General features: G+C 40.4%; 1 protein-coding gene across 1 annotated transcript in view; it reads left to right on the forward strand.

Annotated features, from left to right (window-relative positions):
• Positions 1-17077, forward strand: part of MAN1A1 (mannosidase alpha class 1A member 1) — a 152538-nt gene that overhangs the window by 106596 nt on the left and 28865 nt on the right. The window contains exon 6 of the mRNA XM_075268055.1: positions 12762-12885. Coding sequence (XP_075124156.1) covers positions 12762-12885 — 124 coding nt within the window. The remainder of the gene's footprint in view (positions 1-12761; positions 12886-17077) is intronic.

Below are 17077 nucleotides of genomic sequence, written 5' to 3' on the forward strand. Positions count from 1 at the left end.
ACTCGAAGGCAAAAAACCCCTGAGATGATCGCAAATTTCCTCATATTAGGCGAAAAGCATTTCTTCACGACATCAATGTCAGAATAAATCTCTGGATGAATGACTCATCTTGCACAAACTATTATAGATATTATGCCTTACAAGAAATGTGTCAAGGCACAAAAGAATTCTACATACATTTTATTTAGGCTGTACTGATCCTGAGTTACAGCCTATATTATAGTTCAGACACTTGCATGCTTTACACATTCTCCCCTATGTGAGAGTACGTCATTTCTGTGACCAACTTGTAGTCTTCTACCTATAAACATGCCCAGTTTTGTAAAAAGCATTGTGCTAGTCTGAGTTCATCTTTTCAGACTGGAAAATGTTAGATAGGAAAGATGGCTAGCCTTAGAGCTCAGCAAATCTAATGCGGTCACCGACACCATCTGCTCCATATGCCAAATGTACATGGCTTGTATCCGCACCTCTCTCAACGCTAAAGCAAAAAAATTTAGTGGCTCTCTTTCCTGATTATTGGAAGAGGGGGGTCCTACGTGGGGACCCTCCTTTTTAATGTAATTATGGTAAATAAGGCATTGGAGTTGTAGAAAGACATTCTTTAAGTGGTAGGTGCTGAAATTGTGTTTATTCTATAAAAATAAAAGCAAAATATTCTAGAAGGGGTTATTCTTTAATATGAGAACCTTTTACATACATGCTTGAAAACTGTAACACTTCATAAAATGAGAATGTTTCGTAGAGTAATATATACATAAACTATTGTCTGTGTGCATGCTGGAGTGTAAAAGCTTTTTGTGAGCATATGCAAACTCTTTAAATATTAAAAGAAATTGCATGTTTTAGGATTGAGAGCAAGTCTGAGAAATGTGACTAGACAACCAGAAACTATTACAATCTGCAGAACCCACTCGAATCAACAATCTATAATTTGTCAGGGTTTTGTACAGACAAATCATAGTTATTGCCACCCGAACAACCATTGCTTTGCACATTATTATGACGGCCAGGATCTCAAGTGTATAACTAAATGGTTAATCAGACATTTTGCCCAGTTTTTTTTTTCTTTTCATTGGTGTGTTGTGTAGGCACTAACTGTTTGTTCACTTTATCTATAGTCTAGTGCTTTGGTTCAATACACTTATGGATGTGTATTTTGGATATCCATGTGCAGTCAAATTGGCCACATCTAACTGCAATTATGGCTAATGACTTGGTCTGTGCATTGTCATTCTTAGACCCAAATTGTGCGTTCATGGTTGGCTTATTTAAAGAGTAATTGTGTTTTACATATGTCAGTAGAACATGTAACTGCATAGAACTTTGTAATCTATCCCATTAGAGACAAGTGGCATGTTTAATATCTTCCAACAACCTGTAGCCCCCCCCCCCCTTTACAAAGCCTAGAGGATCTCTGTGAATGTCAGAAACCTTCAGTTATCCAAATAGTCTAATACAATACTATTAAAGGGGTTTTCTACGATAGGATAGTGGTGGCCTACTCTGTTAATGAATATCAGATTGGTAGAGGAATGACTCTCTGCACCTTCACTGATCAGCTGTTTGATGGGACCACTTCAGTATTTCACTCTTGCCAGTCTACTTGGTAATGACAGTGCAGAATTTTGGACTTTTGTAACATTGAGGTGAAGAGGACAAAGCCCTGCACTACCAAATAGACAACATGTAGGTAGACGGCCATTTGAACACCAGACACCTGGCTTGTGGAAAGTCAGGGCTCGTTCACATCAGCGCCCGGTCTCCATTCACACAGGTTTCCATTTCCTGCACAAAACTGGGCAGAAGACGGAAAGCTGCAGAACTCTTTCAAACCCATTAATTTGAATGGGTTTGAAAGATGTCCGGCCATGAGCGCCAGTGAGCGTTTTATGCTCTCCGCTGTAAAACTGATTTTTTTAAACCGGACACAGTCGGACATGCAGTACTCTGTGTCTGGTTTAAAAAAAACTGTTTCGCAGCGGAGAGCATAAAAAGCTCACCGGCGCTCACGGCCGGACCCGATCTGACAGATTTCCATCTTCTGCATGCACCTGCGCCTGAAAACGGAGTCCGGGCGCTAGGGTGAACCCAGCGTCAGACCTATCAGATCCTGGCCTTGGAAAATAAAAACAAAAAACCTTTATCTGAGGCCATAGAGGAGGTGGATACTGATGCAGTATAACTTCCTCAATTTGAGGTAAAAACAGCTATGTGAAATAAAAAATACCCCAAATACTGCTGAACTTCATGTTCTATACCTATGTCCAAGGTGATTTAGTTTTCTAAAAAGATATGTAAATTATCTACCCAATCAAGTAAACTTTCCCTTCTGCAATTATTGGTGAACTCTTTATATTTTGTAGCTAAGCCTCCATAATTCACATGAAAATTAAGAGTGAGTTTTCTAATTGATAGATCAATGTTTCCTTTTGTGCTTGCATTATCTGATACACATTGACAGGAAAAGCATCACTAATCGTACATAACAGCAATTTATCCAAATATAACTGCTATCAGAATAATGAACTCTTTAAAGGTTTTAAGATGAAGTCTGAGCGGAGGATAATTTTAGGTTGTGAGCTTGGCACTGTTTGCATGGCATTCCCTATTATACACTTACGTATTTATTATGTTGTAATACAATTTGTAGGTGTCATACAGTTTGTCTTTTGTGGGTAATGATATTATATGTGCAAATAATGTGTCGTGTCTAGCTAACTGCTGTAAATCACAATTCCTTTTACTAATAAAAAACGTGGTATTTCTAACTCTATTTTCATACTGTCTGAATTTCCTCTGATAAAATTGAGATTTTGGAAATCTTTGTAGACTATGTGCAGTATAGTATTACTACCAGCTTCCTGTTACATGATGCTACAACCTGTCTGGGGCTAAGATGAAGGATGTTTGCAAATAAAGTGGCACTGCTGCCAACTTGCTGATACTCTGCACTTCAGGACCATCTGAGCCTTCGCTCTCCAACTCCAGATAATTACTAGAGGCCAGTTGCAGCGGCTGGAAAAATGAGCCGCCCCAGAGCATAATGCAGAGCTCATCTGTATTGGCAGAGTTATAAATAGATGGACCCTGGAGAGTTGTTTTGCTAGTCTGAGTATAGTATCAGATCCGTCTGCAGTATCTCACTCCTGCTTTGAATGCGCGGCGTACACAATATATCCACTATCCGGTAGTCATTGTCATGAGTGATTTTGCTAACTGACCAGTTTGTTTCATATAATAGAAAGCGGTGCCCATCTGTAAGTAATATTTTGGCTAATATAGTAACATTACACAAAAAACTCACAGTATGTCTATCAAGTTCAAACAGGGAATGTATGTATATATGTGTCTGGGTTGAAGGTCTCTATCCTTTGTACATATACTTGAGCAAGAATCTTGTCCTGCACAAGCAGAGAGTGTCAGCTATAGCATGCAACTGGCAATTTGCTTCAGTGACTACAATTGGAGATGGCGCCAATCCCAACCATTTAACCTCTTAAACGCCTCAGTCATTGGTGACCACATCATTACCAGAGGGCTGATTTTGTTTTCCCAAGTATGCAATGTCTTTGTCTGTCCTCAGTTGTCATAACATGAGACTACTGAGGCCAGTGATTTGGCTACAGCAATCACATGAATGAATGATGATTTTTCTGGAGCAGAGATACACCAAAGACTAGGGGGATCACCATAACAGCATGCATTTATCAAATGAAGTGTCTTTGTTTTTGACAGCCACAGGCATCGTGTAATAGAACAGCAGTAACATTGTAATGTATTGCAGTATATTGTATGAGCGATCGAAGCATTGCATATTCAAAAACTCCAAGGGGATAAATGCTAAAGATACAAAAGTAAAAACTTTCAACTGTAACTTGCAGCTGACCTCTTCCTTCAGTTCTTGTGACTGGAAATTGTTCCATTTGTAGGGGTTTAAATTTAAGGTTAAAGAAACCACGAGGCATATTTTGACCAAAATACACAATTTCGCAAAACAGTCAAGGGTCCCATGCATTGCAATCCCTAACCAAACATCTAAAATACACTTTTTAAAATTGGTCAATAAAATGGGTGGGATTGAACAGAAGAGGCATGACATGTACTATGCAAAAAAACATGGCTCTGTTGATGGGAAAACATCATATTATACCAACAGATAAATACCCTAAGGAGTGTAGCTTCCAAAACTGGGTAAGTTGTCAGGGGTTTTATTTTATTGGTACCACAGAGATTGCAAAAGACATGGCGTCCAAAAAGTAAGCAAGCCAAATTTTCCCTTCTAAAGGCAAACAGTGCACCTTCCCTTCATTCCTACATTGTGCCCAAAAAGGCATTTTTTAACCACATATGTGGTATTTCTGTACACAGAAGAAAAAGCATCCCTCCATTTGTCACCCAATTTCTCCTATGACTCTTGTAAAAATGCAACGTTGTTGCCATAAGCCTGCTAGTTGCTGTACCTTCCTCCCCCAGTGAGGGACACAATCTAGATCCATGTGGTGTGGCTAGTGCTAAATGGGACAAGGGAGCTGGTGTCTGTGATCAAATATCCCTTTCTGCTATGGAGTGGTGCGGCCAGGTAGCACTTTGCTATCAGCTGTAGGTTAGGGGTGCAGTATCAGAGGCGGAGCTTTGGGATCCTCCATCACCTGTGTGTTTGCTATGTTGTTCTGCTTATTGTTTTGATGTACTTGGTTTGTGCTGATGTAACCACTTATGAAATCCTGTCAAAGCCCCTAGCTCGTTGGATTCCTAATTGGCCCCTTCACTCTTACCCTATTATTGCAGGTTTGAATGCTTGATTTTTTGTTTATCTGCTTACCCACTTTTGGCTGTTATGGGGAGGCAGGGAGGAGAAATATAGGAAGTGAGAAGCAGACACTGCGAGCAACGCTGAAACAAGGAGAGGGAAACCCTTTTTGGGCTGAGGCCCCACTTTGAGGAAATGCAGCTTTTTTTTATTGTAGATTAAGCTGGTTTTTGAGTCAAACCTAGGAGTGGCTACAAAAGGAATGGGAAACATATAGGAAGCTTTTATACTTGTACCATCTTCTCAATCCACTCCTGGCTTTAGGTCAAAAAACATAACAAAATCTGCAACAAAAAAGCAATGTTTCCACAATGTGAGGCCTCAGGCTTAATCTTGCATTTAAACCAATTCTCCTAAATCTACTTTTATATATTCGTTTTCATTTCAGTGACACGTACAAACTGTTTGTAAACATGAACTTTCTATTGAATCAGAGATCTTCAAATTTGTAAGTGTAAACTAGAAAATTGTGTGATTTCACATGTGCAATGACTTGCTAAAACCAGAATCCCCCTTCTGTAAAACTGTTAGGTTTTTAACTGTAAAATCTTTTCATGTAAGTAATGGAACAATGCCATTTTCCATTCTATAAAATGTTTCTGAATCTGAGAAACTAGATTAATTTTCTTTCCTTTTATGCCATTGTTCCCAAATTGTAATGTCTGGGTATACTGTGTTTTTTCCTGGAAAACCTCTGACTTTATTTTCCCGTTTTAGAGTATACAATTAGCAAAATGTGGTCTGACACAGCAGAGCTTCTGCCATATTCAACCTTGGTGGTGCATTTGTTGAAATTGAGAATTACTTGTTGAGGTCATGTGTACCACCTCCGATTGAATGATTTATCACTTGTTAATATCTGTTTGGCTGTCATCTTGATGTTATTTGAAAATGTTCGGAGCTGAGTCAGCAGGTGCCACTGTCTCGTGTGCCCAAACTTTGTCATTAAAGAGATCCCTCATTAAGTAGTTTTGGCAGCATGTCTGAAATTAGAATTTAAAGCTTTCCTGAGGTTTCTAGAATACATAAACAGCACTGAATGCAACAAGTAGTAAGTAATAAGCTGTTCTGAATATTTTACGTGATGTAAATTGGCCCATTTCCCAGTTCTGTAAGAATGAGTTTATAAGAGCTGAACCATGGCAAAACACTGCAATTGAGCTCTCATTCTGTTATCATACAAAGCAGTTGCATTATTGTAAAATTATTTAGCGGTATGTATGTGGTAAGCATAGCTCAGTATTTACATTTGGATTACCGCCATTGTGTAACTACTCAAAGTGCTCACCATTAGTAATGCGCAAAATTCTGTTAAATGGGAATGATCGAACCATTGTCTAACCAGCCTTTTACGATATAGGGTAGACTGATATGTATAGGACATGGTAACTGGATCCGCAGTAACTGATAATGTAAGAAGTTTTATTGCTTTCATACTACAGATGATTTTGTTCTCATCAGTAAGAACTCCAAAATCAATTTTGATTCCATGTAAAAAATAAATAAATCCAGAATCGTTGATTACCTTGAGTCGCTTTGTACAGCTTGAGAACTTTTGTGTCTTCTCTCGCCCTATAAATGTCTACAAGTTTCTTTTGTCTTTTACTTCTCTACTAAAATAGTGTTTTTAGCTAGCAAACATTTCATATGGTTGACCCCTGCAAGGACATGTGGCCTTCCTATTCAAGTGTTAAAGCTTTCATTGATAGTTTCATGCACGCTGATATGGGTGATGACATTCTGCTCAGTAATAAACACCCCATGTCCTCGTTTTTAAAGATTTGAGACCTTCACAAATAATAATAATAAAAAAATAGATATTGAGAGAGAGAGAGAGATATGGATATTGATTGTGATGGATATAGATACAGATTTGGATATGGATAGATCTGTACACTCAAGGCGAACAAAAGCTTGATTGCAAACGAGTGTTTAGTTACATATAAAGAAGAGAGTAGTCTCCAAAGATTATAAATGTTTCAGGTTTCATCACATAAAAAAAAGAATCAAGGATTTGTTTCTACTTTCATTTCGATGACCTCTGAAACAGTTCCACTTTAGTACTAATAATGCAGTTTCTCCAGAGAGGAAAATCCTGAGCTGCACAGGGCTCCATTTCAGTCACATGTCTATATGTTGTGTATGCCATTACGCCTTATCTGCCCCTTAGGGAACCTTCACACGGAGTTACGCTGCGCTCATTCTGATCGTAAAAACACGTTCAGAATGAGCACGTAAAAAGCAGCTCCCATTGACTTGTATGGGAACCGGCATACGTGCGCTCCCCATTGAAATAAATGGGAGGCTTTTTCCCCTATTGCTTTCAATGTGATACGCGCGTAATACATTTGAAAGCATAGGGAAAAAAGCCTCCCATTGATTTCAATGGGGAGCGCACGTATGTCGGCTCCCATTCAAGTCAATGGAAGCTGCTTTTTATGCACTCATTGTGAACGTGTTTTTACGATCAGAATGAGCTCAGCGTAACTCTGTGTGAAGGCTCCCTTTAGGCGCCGTTCACATCTGCATTCAAGCCATTCCGTTCCCCTCTCCGCATGAAAAATACAGAGAGAGAAAAGTCCTGAAAGCAGTCCTGAAACTACACGGATCCCATTATAGCCTATGGGGTCCACGGGTTTTCCTTAGGTAACATCTTTTTTTTTTTATGTAGAGTAGGTTTCCTGTTGGGGAGGTCCCCAAGCGAACATCCCATGCGCAGATGTGAACCGGGCCTCACTTAATTTCTGTGGTCAAATACTTCTCTAATGTTTGTACTACAAAGGAAAATGAGATGGAAAACTTTTTTTATATATATACAGTACTAGAGGGAGGACCCGGCTTCACACGGGTATATTACATTTTATGTTTGTGTAGTGGCCCCATAAGAAATGTCCAGTTTTGCACTGATGTATTTTGTATGTGGTTTGTGTGTATGTCCATAAGCGTCATGTGATTATGTGTATCTCATTTTGGATATCAGTGAAAAACCTGTCATCAGTTGTTATGGATACCTGGAGTAAAGCTGTATCTAATCCTTCCCCGTGTAGTACTGTGTTTAGACGCAAGTATCTAATCCTTGTTGGTGTGGTACTGTGTGCAGATGCACATATCTAATCCTCCGGCGTGTGGTACTGTGTGCAGATGTGTGTATCTAATCCTCCCCCGTGTGGCATTGTGTGAAGAGGCACGTATCTAATCCTCCGGTAAGTGAAACTGTGTGCAGACGTGCATATCTAATCTTACGGCATGTGGTACTATGTGCAGAGGCATGTATCTAATCCTCCCCTGTGTGGTATTGTGTGAAGAGGCATATATCTAATCCTACGGCATGTGGTACTGTGTGCAGATGCGCATATCTAATCCTCTGGCATGTGGTACTGTGTGCAGATGCGCGTATCTAATCCTCCCCTGTGTGGTACTGTGTGCAGATGCACATATCTAATCCTCTGGCATGTGGTACTGTGTGCAGACGCATGTATCTAATCCTCCCTGTGTGGTACTGTGTGCTGAGACGTGTATGTAATTCTCTGGCTTGTGGTACTGTGTGCAGAGGTATGTATCTAATCCTCCAAAGTGTGGTACTGTGTGCAGACACACGTATCTAATCCTCCCCTGTGTGGTATTGTGTGAAGAGGCGCGTATCTAATCCTACGGCATGTGGAACTGTGTGTAGATGCACGTATCTAATCCTACGGCATGTGGAACTGTGTGTAGATGCACGTATCTAATCCTACGGCATGTGGAACTGTGTGTAGATGCACGTATCTAATCCTACGGCATGTGGAACTGTGTGTAGATGCACGTATCTAATCCTACGGCATGTGGAACTGTGTGTAGATGTGGATATCTTATGCTCTGGTGTGTGGAACTGTGTGCAGATGCGTGTATCCAATCCTTTGGCATGTGGTACTGTGTGCAGACGCATGTATCCAATCCCTGGCGTGTGGTACTTTGTGCAGACGCGTGTATCTAATCCTTTGGCATGTGGAACTGTGTGCAGAAGCGCGTATTTAATCCTCTGGTTTGTGGGACTGTGTGCAGACGCGTGTATCTAATCCTCTGGCGTGTGATACTGTGTGCTGATCTGTGTATCTAATCCTCTGATGCATGTATCTCAGTTTGGATATCAGTGTTGGGATGTGTATGTGGAATGACCATGTGTATTGCAGTTGGAATATGAGTGAAAGACTTGCAGGTTTGTATTGGCTAAGGGGGGGGGCATTGTGTTTGGAATGCTGTATCTCAGCAACGGTACATCCGAGCGAGTTGGAGTCTCGTCTTAAACCTTCCCGGATACCTGAAGTATCTCTGTGCCAAATTTGGTGAAGATCGGTCCAGTCGTTTGGTTCGCATTAGAGAACAGACAGACAGAAATTCATTTTTATAATATAGAGAGATATATGTGTGTGTGTGTATATATGTATATATATATATATATATATATATATATATATATATATATATATATATATATATATATATATATATATATATATATATATATATATATATATTTTATATAAAGAAATGAATTGTGTGCAACTATATGTTATATTAGAGTAAACCATTAAAAGCCATATAGCTTCAGACTTTATTTTATTTTTATGGCACAGCAAAATTTGTGCAGTTTTTTTAAAACTTTTTCTTCGTGCATATTTAATTTCAATGCAGATATGGAGGGAGATTTACATGAACAGGAATTTTTTGCACCATACCAAAACCAAAATATGTTAGGAGTACAGATTTAGCTCTCTTTATGCTAGAAATTGTAATCTCTGCGTGCCGTGGACAGATGTAGAGTCGATCTATAATTTGCGCTGCTTTCTGGTGCAAGTTCTAGTAAATCTCACTTGATCAGCCCAGGTCCCTTCACCTATTTTCTTGACCAAGTGTATTTCAGCCAGATATGGTATTTAGCTAAATAAGGTGTTTCAGCTTGTGTTGCACTCCAGTGACTTTTATTTCTAAAAACTGATGCGGAGAATATAGTAATGCATCATGCTAGGGGCTAAATCATCATTTCAATGCGTGCATTGTTACTTTGCTTTTGTCTTAGTCATTTATTTCTATATTTTCCATCATCTAAACACATTCAGTCATCCCCAGTAGCTATTAAGTGGTGCCCAAATCTGTATTACTGAAATAACCAGTCAGCTTATACTTTACTGCACAAAAGCTACAGTTGCCCAGATTTTAGGGTCTGTTAAAATGACAATTAACCCCTTCCCGACATTCGCCGTAATAGTACGGCGCTGCAGGGAAGGGCTTCCCGCAAACCGCCGTACTATTACTGCGGATGCATGGTGCGCACACAAACTGTGTGCGCACCATGCACAGCGGGTGTCAGCCGTAATACACGGCTGACAATGCCCCGTAACACCCACGGTCGGAACCGGGTCCGATCGCGGGTGTTAACCCCTGAGATGCCGGTGATCAACATGACCACCGGCACCTCCGGGGTTACAATGTCATATGGTGCCGATCGGCACCCCCCGCGCCGGTTTCGGGGGGTGCCGGTGTTCGTAGGGGGCAGCCCGGGGTCTGATCAGTGACCCCGGGTCTGCCCCTTCACTTACCCCCTCCTCGCGCCTGGCCGATCCTGCCGTAAATGAAGCTGTCAGCCTGTGCGTCTACACAGGCTGACAGCTTCCTATACTCTGCAATACACGTGTTACACGTGTATTGCAGCGTATCTCTCTATTGAAGCAGTGATCATTGCTTCAATCCCCCAAGGGGACAGAAAAAAAAAGTTACAAAAAAGTAAAAATAAAAAAGTTTAAATAAGTTTAAAATAAAATAGAAATAAATAAAGCCCCAAAAATCCCATTTTCCCCATATAAAATGTTTTATTATGTAAAATAAAGAAAAATAGAAAAAAACATTACATATTTGGTATCGCCGCGTCCGTAATAACCTGAACAATAAAATTAAAACATTATTTAACCCGAACGGCGAATGTCGTAAAAGAAAAAACGTAGAAAACCGCACAAAATAATGATTATTCACCACCTTTCCCTCCAAAATGTTCAATAAAAAGTAATCAAATGGTCAGATGAAAACCAAAATGGTACCAATAAAAAGAAGAGGTCTTCCCGCAAAAAATAAGCCCTCAACCAGCTCTGTCTAGCGAAAAATAAAAACGTTATGCCTTTCAGAAGATGGCGATGCAAAAACAATAGATTTTTTTCCCTGAATTGAATTCTATTCTGCACAAATAGCAACGCATTAAAAAATCATATAAATGAGGTATCGCCGTAACCGTACCGACCCGCAGAATAAAGGTAACATGTTACTTATGCTGTACGCTGCACGGGAAAAAAAAAAAAATGCTAAAAAGCAATGCCAGAATTGATGTTTCCTTTTACATCCCACCCAGAAAGAGTTAATAAAATGTAGTCAATAAGTTACAGGCCCCAAAATGGTGGCATTGAAAAGTACATCTAATACCGCAAACACCAAGCCCTCATATGGCCACATTGCCAGAAAATAAAAAATAAAAATCTACCTTGTACAATGTGAAGACAAAAACCCCAAAAGTCGCCAAATCATTAGGACATAAGTGGCTGCGACTAGAAGGAAATGTGTAAGCGAGCGTTTTCAGGGGACACCCCATATTTAGAGCTTATGAGAGAGAAGACACCAGCGCTGATCCCCCAGAATGCCCCTCTTCCCCGTCCGTGTCATAGGAGCTAGTTGGAAAATAGAATGGGATTTGGTTTACCCAATTTACTCCGCACAGCTTACACATTCACTTCGGGATTACTAATGCTCACTACATCACTTGATAAATTCTTTGAGGGGTGCGGTTTTCAAAATGGGGTCACTTTCTAGAGGTTTCCACTGTTTTGACTCCTCAAGGGCTTTGTAAATGCGACATGGTGCCTGAAACTGCTCACAGCCAGATCTGCCCTCTAAAAGCTCTTTGGCGCGCCTTCCCTCCTGCGTCTCGCTGTGCGTCCATATATTAGTTTACACCCACAAGTGGGGTACTATGGTAGTCGGGAGAACTTGCCTAACAAATTGTGGGATGCGTTTTCTCCTTTAACCCCTTGTGAATGTGCAAATTCTAGGGCTAAACGAAAATATTAGTAAAATAAATTCAAATTTGAAAATTTCACCTCCATTTTGTATTAATTCCTGTTAAGCACTTATAGGGTTAAATTACTAGGTATATGTTTTGGCTTATTTAAGGGGTGCAGTTTTGAAAATGGGGTGATTTATGGGGGGCTTTAATACAAGGGTCTTTCAAAACGCCTTCATAACTGGATTAGGCCCTTTAAAAAATGGGTTTTAGAAAATTTCTTGAAAATTTTGAATATTGTTGTTTCACTTGTAAATCTTATAATGTCCGTAAAAATTAAAAGGGTGACTAAAGTTTGATGCCGACATAAAGCAGAGATCTGGGACATGAGATTTATGATATAATTTTGGCGGTCTGACTATCTGTATGTAATGCACATCATTTCAAACTTTATAAAATGCATATTTTTCAAAATTTCCACCAAATTTCCAATTTTTTCATAATTAAACACAAAACATATCAACCAAAATTTACCACTAACATGAAGTACAATGTGTTACGAAAAAACAATCTTAAAATCACTTTGGTAAGTTAAAGCGTTCCAAAGTTATTGCCACATAAAGTGACACGTCAGTTTTGAAAAATCGAGCTTGGTCAGGAAGTCAAAAAGTGCCATCGGCGGGAAGGGGTTAAACATACTGCAGAAAATCCGTCATTACACATCGTACATCACTGTAAATTTATACTGGTATGCATTGCAGCACTGAAATGTGCTAAACTGAGAACATATTAAAAAAAAAATATTACACATTTGAAATGGAGCATACTTTGTCGCTGCTTTTATAGTCTTATGCATATAAAGTGTGGAAAATAACATATATATTTTTATCTGCCTCTGACTCTTTCCCTCATTCTGGATTTCTTTAGTGGCATTGGTCGAAATTGGCCATGGGCATCTGGAGGCAGTAGTATCTTGGCCGAATTTGGAACCCTTCACTTAGAATTTATACATTTAAGTGAAGTATCTGGAAATCCAGTTTTTGCTGAAAAGGTTAGTATACTGTTTGTAGAATGATACAATGTCTGACATGTACAGTGTAGATGGGTACATTTAATGTTGCATAATATTTGACCTAGGTTAAAGTGAGTCTGTGTCAGGTTGTTTTATCACCTTAGGGCTAGTTCACACGGAGTAAATTGGTCTGAATTTTGACGCAGGAAGCCACGTCAGAATCCGGACCAAAATGCGCCTGCCGTGGCTAGCCGCAACTGTTGTGGCTTCTGACAGTCGCAGCTTTCTGGTCCGGATTAGGCCCAGATGAATGGGCTTAGTCAGAAAGGAGGTGTCGAGAGGCGGATGTCCGCGGCTGAATCAGCCACGAAATCCACCTGAAGAAAGGGCAGCTCGCTCCTTTTTTCCGTGAGCGGGAACAAACTGCTCGGGGAAAAATGAAATGACTGGCTCCCATTGATTTAAATGGGGGGCAGTTTTTTGAGACTGATTCTGATGCGGATTCCGCGTTAAAATCTGGCCCATTTTACTCTGTGAACTAGCCTTTAAACCACTACTATGCCATAGTAGATGACCTGGCAATCTTTCCAAACATCCCCCAGCTTTTTTTTGTTTATTTCTGAGCTGGGACTCACCTCATCCGTCCTGCTTATTGCATAGGCCATGCTCCATGGAAACTGTGTATACAATGGGAGGAGGAATAATTTCCATAGTGGGCAAACAAAGCAGCATTGCTAACGCACTGTATTTAGGAAATTCTTGAATTTCCATAAGTTAGCACTATAGATGAGAATGAGAATACCCCTTTAAAAGAGAGTAGCATCTGAATCAAGATGTCTTGAGAATGCTGGTGTCCAGCTGTGGCCTACCTTCCCTGGATTTATTTACCAACAGAGAATACACCCAGTTTACGTGCTTCTACTCCCTCAGGAAAGTGATGCAGAACCAGTGGACGCTCTGTTCCCTCTGTTACACACAGCATCAAAGACGTTCTAGGATGAAAAAGTAGATGTTGTCCTAATTGCTCCTTACTGGTCCAAGAGAACATGGTTTCTCCTTATGTTGCATCTTGGTCAGAGGAACATGTGGTGTCCACCGAATCGGAGACTTGCTGAGTTGGGTACTAGCCCAACATCCAGTAGAAAGTCAACTGCATTTGATGGCCTGGAGGGTGAGCAGGCTTTACTTCTGGAGAAAGACTGTTCAGAGAAAGTAATTTCCACTCTGCTTTCCAGAAAACCAGTAACTTCCAACATATACCTAAGGAGTTGGGCATTCTTAAATTTACTGAGTGCTGATGGGATAGATCTTCTCTGGACTTCACCCTCATCCTGGAGATTATTCAAGCAGGCCTAGATCAAGGACTGAAAACGATCACCCTAGGAGTAAAGGTTGCAGCACTTAGTGCCCTTCTGGATTCCAGATTGGCGGATCTACCGACCCGCAAAAGATTCTAATGGAGGGAGGGGTGTTAAATTGTATCCCTAAATACTATGGCAAGATAACAACCCCCCCCCCCCCATAATCATGTACTGAAAACAGAATTTAAAAAATTCACAATCTAAAAATCTAACCATGTGTTAGTAATTTAAAAAAAAAAAAAAAAAAAAATTGCTTTTAAGACTAGAGGGGTGTGATTGGACAGTGAATATTCACTTGACTATTTACATGGTAACTTACAACATAAGATTTTCAGAATTTTATCAACTTGCTGCAAAAAGGCAGACATTAAGGCTAAGACCCCATGTTTCGGAATCGGAGCTTTTTTTTGTTGTTGCAAGTTTTGTTAGCCAAAGCCAAGAATGTCTACAAATGGAATTGGAAATATTAATAAAGCTCTTATACCTATAACTGCTGTTCAATCCACTCCTGGCTTTGGCTTTAAAAAAAAAAAAAAAAAACACACAACAAAATCTAAGCTGCTTTTACCCAACATTGGGCCTTGGCCTAAAGGGGTTTTACTACAAAATCAAGTTACTGCCTATCCATAGGAGATAACGGGCGCACAGCCCAACCACAATTCCATTCAGAGCAGGCGAAAGTCCCCTATTTTCTGGATAAATGGAGGCTTAGGTGGGTAGAACCCCACTAATCTATAAGCTATCCCCATTAACACATTTATTAAGATTGCTGGGTTGTCCATTACGTCGTAATGGCGGTTTTATTGTGCTAATGACGCAAGAAATTCCCTTTATAGCAAACTATGAGAGAAGGATGGACACACACAGAAAGGCAAGTAGGTTAGATAGACAGGCATATGGATAGATAGGCAGGCAGACACAGGTCGGTAGCTATAACATATACAAAAAAAATTTTTTAAAAAACCTTTTTTTATTTTTCGAACGTAATATTCTGCAGCGCTTTAATATGCTTTTAATATATTAGTGTATATTAATGTATTCTCTGCTTAGTTTTTGAAATTGTGTAAATTAGGTTTCCTGGTAGCAGTTTCAGGCTGCTTGTGTACCATGACATCCCCTGCCACACCTGTAGGTCTTAAATAGTCAACTGGTCTCATACCAACCAGTTAGAACCCATATTTCTTTCTTTTTTTTTCTCTCTAGTATAGGTAAAAATACTGTGGCATTCTAAGTGGTTGAGATGAAGACCCTCTGTTTCTATGATCATGATAAAGTTGCCTTGCAAACAGCCTGTAACTTATACACTCACCGGCCACTTTATTAGGTACACCATGCTAGTAACGGGTTGGACCCCCTTTTGCCTTCAGAACTGCCTCAATTCTTCGTGGCATAGATACAACAAGGTGCTGGAAGCATTCCTCAGAGATTTTGGTCCATATTGACATGATGGCATCACACAGTTGCCGCAGATTTGTCGGCTGTACATCCATGATGCGAATCTCCCGTTCCACCACATCCCAAAGATGCTCTATTGGATTGAGATCTGGTGACTGTGGAGGCCATTGGAGTACAGTGAACTCATTGTCATGTTCAAGAAACCAGTCTGAGATGATTCCAGCTTTATGACATGGCGCATTATCCTGCTGAAAGTAGCCATCAGATGTTGGGTACATTGTGGTCATAAAGGGATGGACATGGTCAGCAACAATACTCAGGTAGGCTTTGGCGTTGCAACGATGCTCAATTGGTACCAAGGAGCCCAAAGAGTGCCAAGAAAATATTCCCTACACCATGACACCACCACCACCAGCCTGAACCGTTGATACAAGGCAGGATGGTTCCATGCTTTCATGTTGTTGACGCCAAATTCTGACCCTACCATCCGAATATCGCAGCAGAAATCGAGACTCATCAGACCAGGCAACGTTTTTCCAATCTTCAATTGTCCAATTTCGATGAGCTTGTGCAAATTGTAGCCTCAGTTTCCTGTTCTTAGCTGAAAGGAGTGGCACCCGGTGTGGTCTTCTGCTGCTGTAGCCCATCTGCCTCAAAGTTCGACGTACTGTGCGTTCAGAGATGCTCTTCTGGCTACCTTGGTTGTAACGGGTGGCTATTTGAGTCACTGTTGCCTTTCTATCAGCTTGAACCAGTCTGGCCATTCTCCTCTGACCTCTGGCATCAACAACGCATTTCCGCCCACAGAACTGCCGCTCACTGGATGTTTTTTCTTTTTCGGACCATTCTCTGTAAACCCTAGAGATGGTTGTGCGTGAAAATCCCAGTAGATCAGCAGTTTCTGAAATACTCAGACCAGCCCTTCTGGCACCAACAACCATGCCACGTTCAAAGGCACTCAAATCACCTTTCTTCCCCATACTGATGCTCGGTTTGAACTGCAGGAGATTGTCTTGTCTACATGCCTAAATGCACTGAGTTGCCGCCATGTGATTGGCTGATTAGAAATTAAGTGTTAACGAGCAGTTGGACAGGTGTACCTAATAAAGTGGCCGGTGAGTGTACATGCTAATGTTAAGATTCTCTAACCTATGTGTAATGTAGATCGTCTTGTAGATCTGCTTTTAGCGCAATAGATTAATATTTTGATCAATTGTCTTGGATGTTTTTCTGTAAAGATTGCATTGGCTCTTGTTGTTTTAGTTGTATTACCACACTCCGGTAGCTCAGAAGATTTATACATTTGAACACTGTGTTGACAACAGGAGAGCATGGCGCCTGCTGAGCTTTGTAATTGACAAGCAGCGTGGTAGTACACCTTGATTAATGAATCGTGTGGAGTCTTAGACGAGACAGTACAAGAAATCCTATCCATACACGTGGCCTTATTTATATCTCCTTACTGTACTCAGTTA

This window comes from Leptodactylus fuscus, chromosome 3, assembly GCF_031893055.1.
Source record: "Leptodactylus fuscus isolate aLepFus1 chromosome 3, aLepFus1.hap2, whole genome shotgun sequence".
Classification (NCBI taxonomy): Eukaryota; Metazoa; Chordata; class Amphibia; order Anura; family Leptodactylidae; genus Leptodactylus; species Leptodactylus fuscus.